This window comes from Watersipora subatra, chromosome 2 (genome assembly GCF_963576615.1).
Source record: "Watersipora subatra chromosome 2, tzWatSuba1.1, whole genome shotgun sequence".
NCBI classification, from domain to species: Eukaryota; Metazoa; Bryozoa; class Gymnolaemata; order Cheilostomatida; family Watersiporidae; genus Watersipora; species Watersipora subatra.
Genome location: NC_088709.1, coordinates 38,849,305 through 38,864,799, shown reverse-complemented (window position 1 = coordinate 38,864,799; position 15,495 = coordinate 38,849,305). Strand labels below are relative to the sequence as shown.

Below are 15,495 nucleotides of genomic sequence, written 5' to 3'. Positions count from 1 at the left end.
AGTAACAGTTAACCAATCATAGAAATAGTAGAAGTTCTCAACCGCATTTCGTGTGGCTCGGACGTGTTTACCTAAACGATTTTGCAGTACCATTTAGAACATTTTCAGAAAAAGCAAATGGCAGGTACGCGAATTGAGCGCGTTGGCTCAGTCTTTCAAAGGTATTAGAACTTCTCATTAGAAGCAATTTTTTATTGAAAGATGCATTGTTTTTGTTTTTAGTAGATTTATATCAGAACATATTTAGTTTTAGGTTCGGTGCTTGGCTGTAAGATTATTAAAAATCAATATCTGGGTTTCTTAGACAACAGGAGAAACAGACTGTTTCTTGTACGCTAGTTAATCTATGTGTCCGTCAAAATCGAGAACGACTTGCATCTTAGGGATGCATGCTTGGGTCAAGCAGCATGGTAGAGTAGATGTGACCCTGTTTTAAGTAACAATTACTTCTGGCACTGTCAGGTTAACCTGAAGGGTACATGTCGCAACACGTCCGGTATGACAGAGCCAGGTAGCCATTTGCCCAATGTGTGAAGGAAAGAGGTGGATCTTTAACGTGCCCACAATTTCAGTGTGGTGCACGGGCCTCCAAATTATGGTCTAAATTCGAGAGACCCAGCAATTTAGGGTTTAAAGCTTGCTGTGAGCTTTTTTGTCAGATCGGCATTAAGCAGGACTCGAACCCCACCAACCATACCTGCCAACTCTCACGCATTGGGCGTGAGACTCACGCAATCACCTCAAAAAAAAAATGAAAATGCGTGAGATTTTTTCCCCAATTTCCACAAGTTTATATATACTATCATTGATGCATCAATTGCCCCAAAACCAAATCTCACGCATTGCCCCACTCTTGGGTTGGCAGGTCTGCCACCAACCCTTATGGTAGACAGTCAAAAATGCTACCACTAGGCCATCCTGATACCCTATATATTTTTGATTTTATGATGTATTATATATATGTATATATATATAATATATCATAAATATATAGGGTATCAGGATATATATATACATATATATGTGCATATGTATATATATAGGTCAATATATATAAGGTCAATAAAAATGACCGCGCTAAGATCCTCTGGGACTTCTACATCCGGACTGACAAGCATGTCCTAGCGAACCAACCAGATATAGTGGTGGTGGACAAGGAGAACAAGAGGGCTACTATAATAGATATAGCAGTACCCAATGACTACAATGTAGCTAGCAAAGATAAAGAAAAGGTAGAGAAATATCTCCCTCTTGGAGAAGAGATTGAAAAATGCTGGGATGTAAAATCAACTGTAATGCCAATAATCATTGGGGCACTGGGCGCAATAACACCGGCTCATAAAATGTGGCTTGCCCAAATACCGACAGCAATCAACTCGGTGAGTCGCAGAAAAGTGCGCTACTGGGAACAGCTAAGATCTTGAGGCGAGTGCTCAAACTCCCAGGTCTCTGGTAGGAGACCCGAGTTAGAGCAGAAATTACCACCCATACAGGTTAACTGGGGTGAGGAAACAGTTTATATATATATATATATATATATATATACTAGCCGAATGCTGGGTAAATGCACAGTATTAAAACAGCTTATAAACAGTGGCCAGGGTTGGCATTCTTCCCGGGGAAAACTGTTTTTCCAGGACAGTGGGAAAAACTGGTAAAAACCAGGAACAACTGGTTAAAACCAGGAAATACTGGGAAATATTACAGTGCCAGAATTTGTTATCCAAATGTTTAGTTCAACAATGAAATTTAATAAAAATAGAAAATTAGACTAAACAATCAGTTGTGTGGCTCCATATTTATATTAATCAATAGCAATGGAAATAAAATGTGTTTAAAAGTGAGAAAAATTAGATAAAATCAACACCCAGGATACGGGTTGAATAACGATAAGCTTTTTACAGTCCAGTAATAGAACTGTTTTGACGTGTATTGTTTAGCACTTTTTCTTTAGTGCAGACCAAGCTGCGCAACAGGCTTGGTATGGAGAAAGCGTCCAAACTGGTAGCTTGATACCAAAACCTGCAAACAATTCCTTTAGGGTATGATTCGGCCGAATACGAGGATTAACTTTTCTTAGACAATAAATTCTCAATAATCTAATCCGTTCAGTTCACCAGTCTCGACTACTTGGCATTATCTTCATGTGTTTTCATTTTTCAATTATTTTTTAATTGATGTATTATTCTTACTGTCATGTTTCACACATATCAATTTTGTTTTTTATTCAATATTAGTATTTAATATATGTAAATAAACAAATATTATCTTGTTATCTGGTCTTTTCATTCAATATTTAGTAAATAAACCAATTATAAAGATTATGCGCTTTCTTAGCCTTTGTACTGTTAAAGAGTCATAAAGAACCTCTGACAGCTAATGGTATAAGTTTATTGTTATTCTTTGCTTCTTTTCTTATATTAGTCAACTTGTCAAAAGAGAGGTTTTTTAGTTTTTCCCACTTTTTCCCACTTTTGGACAAAAATGAGGTTTTGCCGGGTGGTTAAAACTCTTATAAACCTGCGGTAATAACCGCCATAGGAAATACTATGCCAATCCTGACAGTGGCAGATAATGCAGTTGCATACCACTTGCCATTAGCCTTGCACATTGCTAATGACTAATTTAAGCACACTACTATCTGTATTGCTAAACATAGTAATAATAGCTGTGAGAGCAAACTTTAGTGACGTTGCGTCGTAAAGCGGAGTGCTATGTGTATTTTAACCTAGATAGCGACTCATATTGCCCAATGAATTCACTGCATGTCGTGTAACTCAAGGGGTTAGTTTATCGCCTGGTGAACGGAGGCTCCTCGATCAAATCTTTTGTGGCACAGATTCTTCATTGCTAGATACTAATCAGCTAGAGCTGGAAAGACTGAACGACAGACTTCGAAATATATACAGTGAAACACGAATAACTCGCCCTTGGATATAGCGAACACATGGTTAACTCGAATGGATTTGCTTGGTCCGTTCCCACGCAATGATAAACGGCTCTATATAACTCGAACTCAACACTGTTAATTCGAACTGTTTTTTGCCCAACGGCTACCGAAACGGTTGCTATCGCTTTAGAAAATCACTTTATCCCAAGCCATAGAGGTAAACCTCAACTTTTCGTAATTCATAAGCGTCGTTATTACCTCCATCGGCAAAATATTTTTGTCAACGACTTTTCTAAAGGTTTGGTGAAGTTTGATTTATACTGCTATACGATGAATAACACGGGCTAGCCGGGTCGCGAAATTTTTTTTCCCAAACAGGTTTACATACGGCAGTAAAATTTTGGCTCCTGATTGGCTTTAGTAATTGAGTTTTAGTAATCAAATATTATATCATTACATTAAAAGTCAATAGTTATAATTAGAGGGGAACACAAAATTCCAACATTTTATTCTGAATAGCTTAAATTAATGAGTTTCAAGTGAACGCCTCTTACGTTTTAACAGCACTTTTTGAATGATAACATCAGTTTTACTACGTTATTTAGAATTTTGTGTTCCTTTCTAATTATAACTATTGATTTTTAATGTAATGATGTAGGTTTTGGTTAGTAAAACTCAATTACTAAAACCAATCAGGAGCCAAAATTTTACTGCCGTATATAAACCTGTTTGGGAAAAAAAATTTCGCAGCCGGGTCACGCGCGCAAGGATTTTCGCCACGCACATACAAAACAAAAACAGCATGTTGTTTTTGTTTTGTATTTGCGTGGCGAAAATCCTTGAGTGCGTGACCCGGCTAGCCCGTGATGAATAGTTTTCCGACGTTGATTCCGTGTTGAATCAACGTCGGAATGTTGAATGTTTAAAACGTCTTAAAAATTGTTGTAATCAAACGTATACGTTGTCTTAGCTAAAAAAACTATTCATCGTTTGACCTAAACACAGAATACGTGTGTACATTCAATAAGTATCCATTCAAAAAGCGTGAGTGACATACAATGTACCGTAAAACCTCGTAAAACTTTTAATTGAACTGCCTCGGAGTGTTGCTCTTAACGAATCCCAGGTAAAGTAAGGTAATCTTTGCATAAACTTCAAGAAAAATCGGCAAAATTGATCATGGGTAAAACGCTCAAAAGAAAAAGATGTCTTTTCTTTTAAGCATTTCAGCAACGATCAAGTTTTGCCAATGTCAATCTAAAAAACGTCCTGGCAATAACATCACCTCAAACAACAAACCAATCTCAAGTGATAGAAAAATCTCTATACTTTTTCATGAAAACGTTTTAAACTTTACATTAGAAGCATTTAATTTGAAACAAGCCATTTGTGCTTTTGATTTATATTATAGTTTGTATATGTACATGTATCTACTAATAAATAAGTAAATACATGGACTTGTGACAGTGCTCTGATAACTTGAACGCTCTGATAATTCGAACACTTTTGCTGGTCCCTTGAAGTTCGATTTATCCGAGTTTCACTGTATATATATATCTATATATATATTTCTCAAAGTCCGTGTGTCGTGTGTCCGTCAGAAATCCGGCTATAGCTATTATTAGAACAGCTGAGCTGGACAACAATACAGACTCAAAGTCATGGCTTACCGTCATTGGAAACCTAACCTTATTAACTAGCTTAGTGGAGTTTTCTATTGACAATATGCCAGGCTACTAGCTTGAAAGGTACAGTTGTTTGACAAAGTTTTAAAACCTTTACAGTTGTTTTTATTTTTCTCATAACTTATTTCAACTACACGACACACTTCTCTCATGATATCTACTTTGAAAGTTATAATGGCAAAGGTTGTTATATGTTAAATACAAATCAATTTTCTGTCCAAAGACTCTTCTATTACACGGGCAACGCCGGGTGGCACAGCTAGTATATATATATGTGTAAATATATGGGTTTATTTATATAGACTGCAATGTTTGTCCATCTGTCCAGCTATAGCGATAGTTTTAAGAATGATAAATCTACTGCGAGCTGGATTTGAACTCACAACCTCCAGTATTGTGGACAGTCATTTATCTAATACACTACACTGTTCGGCTGGCTATACCATGGAATAAATGCATATATAAATATGCATTATAAACCGTGCATATATAAATATATATATGTACAGGGTATATACAGGATATACTGCCCTAAGCAAGCAAAACAATCTGACAATTTTTTCAAAATTCTTCAGAAATTCATTTTTTTTCTCTTTATATGTAAGTTAGGTTGAGATCTAACATGTCTCAAATTCCATACTTCTGAGACTCCCAGAATTAGCACTTTTCAATATGTGCAAAACGCCCTATCCACATTTACCATTTTATCCACATAAAGTGGCAATCAAAACACCTTATCTGCAGATAGGGCGTTTTGATTGGCCTGAACATACAAAGTTGGGCATGATGAGCAGCATTATGTAATCACATAGTATATAAACAATGGGAAGCAAAACTAAAGCAGATATATTTTGTTGTTTCTAAGGCAGCTTTTACACACTAGTGCACTTCTATGTCCTCAATCCTATTGCTATATTTTTTATCATAGTATATTTATTATGACCAGACCAGTCAATTTCTAACTGACATCAGTCTAAATCCTAAATTCTGACTCTGAGCTTTGATGAGAAGTTTGTTTTAGGTGCATGTACCTGGAAAGGTTTTGCTTTCTTGAAATACTGAAATTATTGCACTCAATTGTTTGTTTAAATTATTTTCAATAAAAGCGTTTGATCCTATTAAAACCATTATTTTACTTACTCTTTTCATTTCATAACATCAGATTTGAATGAGACTTACATCTTTAATCATCTCTTAACTGTTGAGCTGAAGGATAGTTATTACAGGGCTTTAATGCTTGTGTTGACTGGATTAGTAATAAGAATTGAAACCTTTAATCGCTCGATAATCGATGAAGTGTCAATTTAGGCAATAAAAACCCCTCAAGTGAAATAACGCCTTTGATTTTTCACACAAAAATTTCTGGTAAAGATTATTGGACATCTAACCATAATAAATCAGAAAAAATAATTGAAATACTGCTAAGACTGTTGTCGGGCTCAATTAAAACGCGTTTTTGCTTGTACTGAACAATTTACAACAATCAAGATAAGGCGTTTTGCTCGCTCAGAGCAGTATATACAAGATATATATTCTGTATATACATACAGGATATATGGGATAATTCATTATACTCGTGGGCATTACATGGATATTTACTAACTTAAGAATAAATAAATTAAATTAAAACATTTGTTTTCCTTTTCCCTTTTTGGCCTCCCTTTTTTCACTAAAATGAAACAAAGAAATGAAATGCACTAGTCTATCGAATAAAACTCTAATTCGATTGTAAAATGAGAGCTTGAATTGGTCTAAGTGAAAATCACCCAAAAAAGTACCAAAACCGAACCCTGCGAGACTCCAGGGAGGACAGCAAACAACTCTGACCTCGTACCATTAACAGTAACAAATTAAGTGCAGTTCCTCAACCACATCTCAGTCTACTGCACTACATGTACATCTTATTCATAATTCTTGATTTTACTGACAAGTAGATGATGAGGCACTTATTAAAGGCCTTGGCAAAATCAGAACAAATACGATTATAAGCCTTTTGCTCGGCTAGAGCCTGTGTTGTATGGTGAATAACATCAAGAAGTTTAATTGTGGTATTATAGTTGTAGTACTAAGAAATGGAAAACGGAATAGAGAGATGGTGTGCATGACAAAAATTGTTACAGGAAGGGGGAGTATAGCCTTAAAAGTTGGAGAACAATACAATTGAACTCTCAATAGATGTAGCATGGAGAATTATAGAGGGAACAGTCGAAGCCAAGGAAATATAGTGGAACTAATAGCAGGCTCTGTCAGTGCTCATGATGCATAAAAGGATGAAGTTCTGCTTTTGAAATTCAGTCAGAGCTTGTCATGAGTTGTGTCAGGGAGGAACTCTTGACCATATACTCTCCCTTCTCAAGTTTCACGCTTACTAAATAATTGACTGTTTCCTAATTTTGTTTGTGGTCTAATTTGCGATCTTAAAATTACTCAACACATTTCTCTATCTCATAAGATAAGTGATGCATTTAGTAACATAGTTATTAGCTATTATGTTACACTGACAACTACCCAACACTGAAGGACAAGATCGTTCTAATATGACTGCCCCAATTACTGAAGTGTTTTAAGTCAACATTCTCAATTGTGACTTAATTTTTAGGCAGTGTTGACGCTATTTGGGCTTACTTAGATAGCCATTTGACACTAACTCAGTCTAATTGTAGTTTTACAGCAATATTTATGCATTAGTCGGATTTAGTTAGGAGTAGGGAAATGAAGCCAGTTTTTAATAGTTCTAAAATAGTTGAGGAGGTTTATTACAGAAACACAGACGATTTTATTGAAAACCATATTTTTTAGAATGCGTTTTCTATATTTTGTTTAAAGGTTGACTTGCAACAAAATTCACATCACAGTTATTTGGTATTAAAAGATTCACCATGTCTTACTCTGCTATGTTGTAAGTGCAAAATATTTGGAAATGTGATTACAAGCTCTTAAAAGCTCAAAGATGAACAGTTAATCCCCGCCATCACGAAACCGCCATAGATTGGAATCAATTTACTTCTCTGTCGTACTCCAACGAATTGGTTGTTGTTTTGACACGTGATGTTTTCACGTGAATTGAAAGGCCAATAAAAGGCTCAATATAAAACTTCTCGTAGCACTAGTTTATGACAAACACTCCGGGTTTTACCGAAGATTCCTTACCAAATATAAATGCTCGCTAGCTTACAGTTTTGTTTTGGCTTGGTCTAATCGTTTAGTCGCAATCTGATCATGTGACCCATAATTCCTGCCAAACAGCGCGAATAATTTCTGCAGCATGTTTTGACTATCGCAAGTGACCAACAGGCTCGTCATGTTTATCGGAGGATGATATGCACTCCTTCGAGCTAAAGTTAAGAAATTAAACTAATTTTTACACTGGGTTTTGAGATGTCAGTGCTCAAAATGAAAGCATTACAATGATGATGAAATAGACGTGAAAGGACAATAGACATGGTTTTATTGAATGTGTGAAGTATATTTGTGAAAATCTTTCGACGATCGAGGTTGCATGAAAATGTAAACAGAAGCCATCTTATTTGAGCCGTTTTGGAAAGGGATTCTAATCTATGACAGTTTCGTAATGGCGGCGATTAGCTGTTCGTTTTTGAGCTTTCAAGAGCTTGTAATCACATATCTATATATTTTGCACTTAGAACACAGCAGAGTAAGACATGGAAAATCTTTTGATACCAAATAGCTGTAATGTGAGTTTTGTTGCAAGTCAACCTTTAACATAGCTAAAAAGCATGCAATGACAAATATTACATGCAACATTTTCGTAACAACCAAAATATATCAATGACATCAGCGAAATAAATTTTACCTCAAATAAAATATTTAAGAAAATACATGTATAAAAGAAATAAGGTTACCTCAAACAAGCTGCTCTGCATTGCCGATTACAGCAAATTTCAGAATTAAATATGGCTGACTCAGGTTGCGAAGATATGTTATGAAACTTTTGATTGCCTATCATTCTATCCTGCTAGTACAGCCAAAAGGAACTTGTTGCTCAACAGATGACAATAGACTTGCGCTATGCATAGGGCCTGTCATAATGGCCTCTTTGGAATTCCCTTTTAAATGTGACCAAACCTATTGACTCAGATTTATGTGGTTAGAAGGGTGTTTATTTTTAATAGACGATAGAATTATTTGGCAGAACTGAATTTTTTAATTTTTTGGTTACAGCGTTTTAAATTACTGTAGCCATGCTGATATTAGGTTTACGTACATGCTTCTGGCAATTTTCTAACCTTGACTGTTTTCTCTTTGGTAATCTGAGACTACAATTTTGTTGTCACTGCATGCATAACATTGTATAAAAAATGGTTTGTTCTTGTGCCTATCTGCCACCTATGAAGCTAAGATGCGCCGTATAATTTCTCTTCGTTGGCTCTAGCCTGATGCATATAGTATAGGCTCTAGTCAAATCCTAGTAAAGCTTCCATGTGCTTTTTGGAACACATTCGGCGTTTTTCTTCCCACAAGAAGCGTAAGTTGTCTCATATTTGAGTTTTCCACCCAGGGTGCAGGGTTTGTACAAAGGAGGAGTGCTCACTTCTGAAGAGCTCCCAATATGGTACAACGTGTGGAAAACCTTTCCTCCTAAACTTGAGCCAGAGCTATCCAGACCAGTTCCAGAGGCTGCTGTGAAGAGTTTAGTTTATGTGGAAGACCATATTCGAGGGTTTGTTACAGTAGCAGCCAACGCGTAAAATGGTTGTCTTAAAACAAGTCATTCCAAACAACTAGTTAACACAATCTGGATGTCCTGTGAGCAAAAGGGATATCCTTGGTTGCATAAATCATAGAAGTCACGAAAGCTGTTTTTCATTTCAGTTAAAAAGCTAGGAGCATTTTGTTTACAAGGGTTGTTCTATCATCCAAATTCCTAGCCAATTATGCATTAAAATTGGATGCAATTTCACAACTTTGTTGATCTGGTCAAACCAAGACTTTTGTCTATGAGTAAAAAGTAAAGTTTGAGCAAACATTTGCTTTGACACAAGAAGTAATTTTCAACATAAAACATCTGAAATGTCTTGAAGCATTAAATTTTCTAAGTACAATTCAAAGGTTTTTACAAATAAACTGAAACATAAATATAAACTGAAATAATAAAAGAGTTATATAATAAGTTAATTAAAACTATCTAGTGTGAGTTAAAGTTAATTAACCTACATATTTCTATTACCCACTCTCCTACCAAACCTGTCTTGCTACTCTCCTGCCAAACCTCTCCTACCAAACCTGTCTTGCGAGGCATATACTTCCAGATGTTTGTTTCTAAGAAAAGCTGAACGTAATCCTTTTTACTGATTATTTTGGTAATTTGGTTTTTTAATTTAGTTCCTTTTACATATTTTATGTAATGAAGTCGTTTTCATGCTATATGTAACTATTTGCAATATATATTAATATTGTTTTGACTCTTGAATAGATTAAATAAATAGAAAGCATTCTAAAAATATTTGCTTCAACTGATCATGATTTGGACACACATGACATCATAATAGTTTGAGTTAATATGTAGAGGTTTGACTACCTTCTTTTACACGCTCCATAAAATAATTTGGGTTACGTGTACTGAACGGGTTCATAGGATAAGTTCACTGTGGTAACATTCACTGCGGTAACATTCTCAGCAATATAATTGTCTTGATCAATATTTCAGCATGTCCGTGTGCAGTCATTTTTTTCTTTGTAATTTAGAAAAGTAATTTAATTAAATTAATTAAAGTAAAAATTTTTCAATATCTTATTTGACTGATTGATGTGACATTCAATGTCGATATTATCACCAAATGTATGCAACTCTTAGTCTTGAGTTTAAGGTCTTGATCATGCACAAATTGCATCGTTTCTGGTGTTTGTTGGTACTGCTAATAGGTAATTCATTATTGTTATACCATTTATCTAGTAGTGTGTGCAACTGATAGTGCAACAGCAAAGATCACAACACTTTTTGGCTAGTGAAAAACACATGAATAAACACGGTGATAAACTTGGCAAGATAGTAGATAGTTTCTTCTGACCTGGATAATAGACTAGAATGGATGCCAAACTAGACTCATTGAAAAGGAGTGGCGTATGTAGCTGCATGCAACTAGACTCATTGAAAAGGAGTGACGTATGTAGCTGCATGCAACTAGAGTCATTGAAAAGGAGTGACGTATGTAGCTGCATGCAACTAGACTCATTGAAAAGGAGTGGCGTATGTAGCTGCATGCAACTAGAGTCATTGAAAAGGAGTGGCGTATGTAGCTGCATGCAACTAGACTCATTGAAAAGGAGTGGCGTATGTAGCTGCATGCAACTAGACTCATTGAGAAGGAGTGGCGTATGTAGCTGCATGCAACTAGACTCATTGAAAAGGAGTGGCGTATGTAGCTGTATGCAACTAGACTCATTGAAAAGGAGTGGCGTATGTAGCTGCATGCAACTAGAGTCATTGAAAAGGAGTGGCGTATGTAGCTGTATGCAACTAGAGTCATTGAAAAGGAGTGGCGTATGTAGCTGTATGCAACTAGAGTCATTGAAAAGGAGTGGCGTATGTAGCTGCATGCAACTAGACTCATTGAAAAGGAGTGGCGTATGTAGCTGCATGCAACTAGACTCATTGAAAAGGAGTGGCGTATGTAGCTGCATGCAACTAGACTCATTGAAAAGGAGTGACGTATGTAGCTGCATGCAACTAGACTCATTGAAAAGGAGTGGCGTATGTAGCTGCATGCAACTAGACTCATTGAGAAGGAGTGGCGTATGTAGCTGCATGCAACTAGACTCATTGAAAAGGAGTGACGTATGTAGCTGCATGCAACTAGAGTCATTGAAAAGGAGTGGCGTATGTAGCTGCATGCAACTAGAGTCATTGAAAAGGAGTGACGTATGTAGCTGCATGCAACTAGACTCATTGAAAAGGAGTGGCGTATGTAGCTGCATGCAACTAGAGTCATTGAAAAGGAGTGGCGTATGTAGCTGCATGCAACTAGAGTCATTGAAAAGGAGTGGCGTATGTAGCTGCATGCAACTAGACTCATTGAGAAGGAGTGGCGTATGTAGCTGCATGCAACTAGACTCATTGAAAAGGAGTGGCGTATGTAGCTGTATGCAACTAGACTCATTGAAAAGGAGTGGCGTATGTAGCTGCATGCAACTAGAGTCATTGAAAAGGAGTGGCGTATGTAGCTGTATGCAACTAGAGTCATTGAAAAGGAGTGGCGTATGTAGCTGTATGCAACTAGAGTCATTGAAAAGGAGTGGCGTATGTAGCTGCATGCAACTAGACTCATTGAAAAGGAGTGGCGTATGTAGCTGCATGCAACTAGACTCATTGAAAAGGAGTGGTGTATGTAGCTGCATGCAACTAGACTCATTGAAAAGGAGTGGCGTATGTAGCTGCATGCAACTAGAGTCATTGAAAAGGAGTGGCGTATGTAGCTGCATGCAACTAGAGTCATTGAGAAAGAGTGACGTATGTAGCTGCATGCAACTAGACTCATTGAAAAGGAGTGGCGTATGTAGCTGCATGCAACTAGAGTCATTGAAAAGGAGTGGTGTATGTAGCTGCATGCAATTATTAAGCTTTCTGAATTTTTTTACAAATTTGTTCTTTTGCAATTTTAGTCTTTCATAAAAATTACTAAAGCATGCCTTGTGTAAATATAATAATATAATCCCAAACACCATGTATTATTTGGGTTTATTTGCTTCATTGCAGACATTATATGAAGACTTATGCGCCACAGACTAAAAATCATGTCAACCTTCTAGTGCCTTCTACTATGGATAACTCTGCCATGGAAAAGTTTGTATTAAATATATAAACTCATTCAAACCTCTATTTTGCCAGTAGTGTTTTCATGGTTAAAGTGCTTTTGTTCAAACTGAAAGGTTTACTGGCATCACATCCTATTTTTGAACACCCCTTGCTCAAGTCTATGTCCTACCTCAAACTCCTAGTAATATTAAAACTCCAGTCCTTGTCCTACCTAACACTCCTAGTAATATTAAAACTCAAGTCTATGTCCTACCTCAAACTCCTAGTAATATTAAAACTCAAGTTCTTGTCCTACCTAACACTCCTAGTAATATTAAAACTCAAGTCCATGTCCTACCTAACACTCCTAGTAATATTAAAACTCAAGTCCTTGTCCTACCTAACACTCCTAGTAATATTAAAACTCAAGTCCATGTCCTACCTAACACTCCTAGTAATATTAAAACTCAAGTCCATGTTCTACCTAACACTCCTAGTAATATTAAAACTCGAGTCCTTGTCCTACCTAACACTCCTAGTAATATTAAAACTCAAGTCCATGTCCTACCTAACACTCCTAGTAATATTAAAACGCAAGTCCATGTCCTACCTAACACTCCTAGTAATATTAAAACTCAAGTTCTTGTCCTACCTAACACTCCTAGTAATATTAAAACTCAAGTCCTTCTCCTACCTAACACTCCTAGTAATATTAAAACTCAAGTCCATGTCCTACCTAACACTCCTAGTAATATTAAAATTCAAGTCCATGTCCTACCTAACACTCCTAGTAATATTAAAACTCAAGTCCATGTCCTACCTCAAACTCCTAGTAATATTAAAACTCAAGTCCTTGTCCTACCTAACACTCCTAGTAATATTAAAACTCAAGTCCTTGTCCTACCTAACACTCCTAGTAATATTAAAACTCAAGTCCTTGTCCTACCTAACACTCCTAGTAATATTAAAACTCAAGTCCTTGTCCTACCTAACACTCCTAGTAATATTAAAACTCAAGTCCTTGTCCTACCTAACACTCCTAGTAATATTAAAACTCAAGTCCTTGTCCTACCTAACACTCCTAGTAATATTAAAACTCAAGTCCATGTCCTACCTAACACTCCTAGTAATATTAAAACTCAAGTCCTTGTCCTACCTAACACTCCTAGTAATATTAAAACTCAAGTCCTTGTCCTACCTAACACTCCTAGTAATATTAAAACTCAAGTCCATGTCCTACCTAACACTCCTAATAATATTAAAACTCAAGTCCATGTCCTACCTAACACTCCTAGTAATATTAAAACTCAAGTCCATGTCCTACCTTAGTAAGTTTATCAATACAGATAATAGCTTACTCAAATTATTCGTTGGCAATGCGCCAGGCTAATGGCAAGTGGCAGGCAACTACATTACCTGCCACGGTTTATAAGCTGTTTTAATACCCATGCGAAGCCGGGGCATTCACCTAGTATGATGTTAAAATGCCTACCATGTCGTTTATTACATATTAATGAACAACTTCAAGCTGGTCACAGAATTTCTTGATTCAACCGTTTCAACTTTTAGACGCCATTTACTAACATCTTCTATTGGTTAAACTTTTCAATCCGAGCCTTCAAGACATGGTAGTACTCAGTATTAGAGCATGACATATACTCAGTATTAGAGCATGACATATACTCAGTATTAGAGCATGACATATACTCAGTATTAGAGCATGACATATACTCAGTATAAATGATCAACATGATTAAAATGTCTCATCGTTGTTCACCAGGTTTGTCAAGAGGTTCATGGAAGTTGCCGCACAAGATGATGGAAGTAGTTCGGAAGACATTATAGTGGAGGTTGAGAAGACTATGCAAGCGGATGGTTATGACCTTAAAAAGCTCAATAAGAATTAGGTCTAGTTAGATATGGAGTTATCATCACCTGGCTGCTAGTTTTTTGGCAAGTGCGGCTGGTGTTTTGCTGTACCTTGAATAAAGTTTAGAAACGATGCGGATGAGTAGCATTTCATCGCCATCTGCCCTCATCCTCTGCTGATGTGATGGAATAACTTTGTTTTTTCATAGCAATCACTGGTTGTAAATTGACCTGGTATTTGGTCTCATTTAGGTCATGAGCTCACTTCAGCTGGCACAGTTTAATCCTTTTTTGTATGATATCAATTATTGGTGTTCATAAATTTGCTACCACAACAGCTGTATATTATAGCGTTCAAAATGGTATATTAATAAATTTGCTGTTGTTCATATTAGTTTTAGCGCAAGTTGTACTGTAATAATTTTGTTACAGAAGTGATCACTTGCTAGTCATTTGGGTCAATTTTATGTTTTGGATGTCAATGTAACATATACATATTTAGATTTCCATTAGATTTGCCACAGGCAACTATCTAAAAGTTCGCATGTCATCCTATTCACTCTATACCAAAATAGAATTTTGGCAAAAACTTTAAAATACCATTACATTATTTTTCAATAGTTGCCTTGTCGTGGTTCAAACACATCATGATAAGGGGAATTAGTCTGCACAATGAAATGATCAATAGGCCTACAGTAATTCATAGCAGAACAATGTGATGCTCTGTCCAACTGTAAGATTGATGTTTCACTACAATTATTAGTTTTTTAGATAATGCCAAGCCTACAAGTGCAAACTTTATTTTGTTGGACTTCAAAAATATTATGGCCTTTCAGTTATACCAATGATATACAGTCCCCCAATGATATACAGGGGGACTGTATATCATTGGTTATACATAGTGCTATACTTTTTTCTTTTGAAAAAAAAATGATTGAACTTTTTTTGGACACTGCAGTTTATTGGTATATGTACGAATTTACTTGGCTTCTACAAAACTACCCAAAAAGCTACAAAATTGGAGCTTACCAAATAATTTTACGCTGCAACAATGCGGACAAAATGTGCTGTGTCGCCACATCCATCAAATGTTTGTCGGCGAAAGAGAAGGATTTTTGACTATTTTATCAACCGCATGAATACCGAATTATATATGGTGTTTGTTGTTTCAGGCCCACGGACATAATTTATAACTTGCGTTGCTTTTTACAATGCTACTATTAATTTATATTTTTTATGCTTCTAGTATTTTGCACGTTATGATAGTCACAGCAGAAGAACACGAAATCGCTTTTATC

The 15,495-nt window shown here is 36.2% G+C and overlaps 1 protein-coding gene across 1 annotated transcript; it reads left to right on the top strand.

The window, feature by feature from the left end:
* Positions 1 to 94: 94 nt before the first annotated feature.
* Positions 95 to 14,591, top strand: LOC137387804 (small ribosomal subunit protein mS23-like). The gene is made up of 4 exons (XM_068074312.1): positions 95 to 161; positions 9,095 to 9,256; positions 12,290 to 12,376; positions 14,109 to 14,591. The coding sequence occupies exons 1-4, from the start codon at positions 118 to 120 to the stop codon at positions 14,233 to 14,235; spliced, it is 420 nt and encodes a 139-aa protein (XP_067930413.1). The 5' UTR covers positions 95 to 117; the 3' UTR covers positions 14,236 to 14,591.
* Positions 14,592 to 15,495: the final 904 nt, after the last annotated feature.

Excerpts from the sequence above, each read along its gene's own strand:
- LOC137387804 (XM_068074312.1), top strand. The coding sequence starts at position 118 with ATGGCAGGTACGCGAATTGAGCGCGTTGGCTCAGTCTTTCAAAG. Across the intron at positions 9,257-12,289 it reads GTGGAAGACCATATTCGAGG|ACATTATATGAAGACTTATG; the intron begins GTTTGTTACAGT and ends GCTTCATTGCAG. Across the intron at positions 12,377-14,108 it reads GATAACTCTGCCATGGAAAA|GTTTGTCAAGAGGTTCATGG; the intron begins GTTTGTATTAAA and ends GTTGTTCACCAG.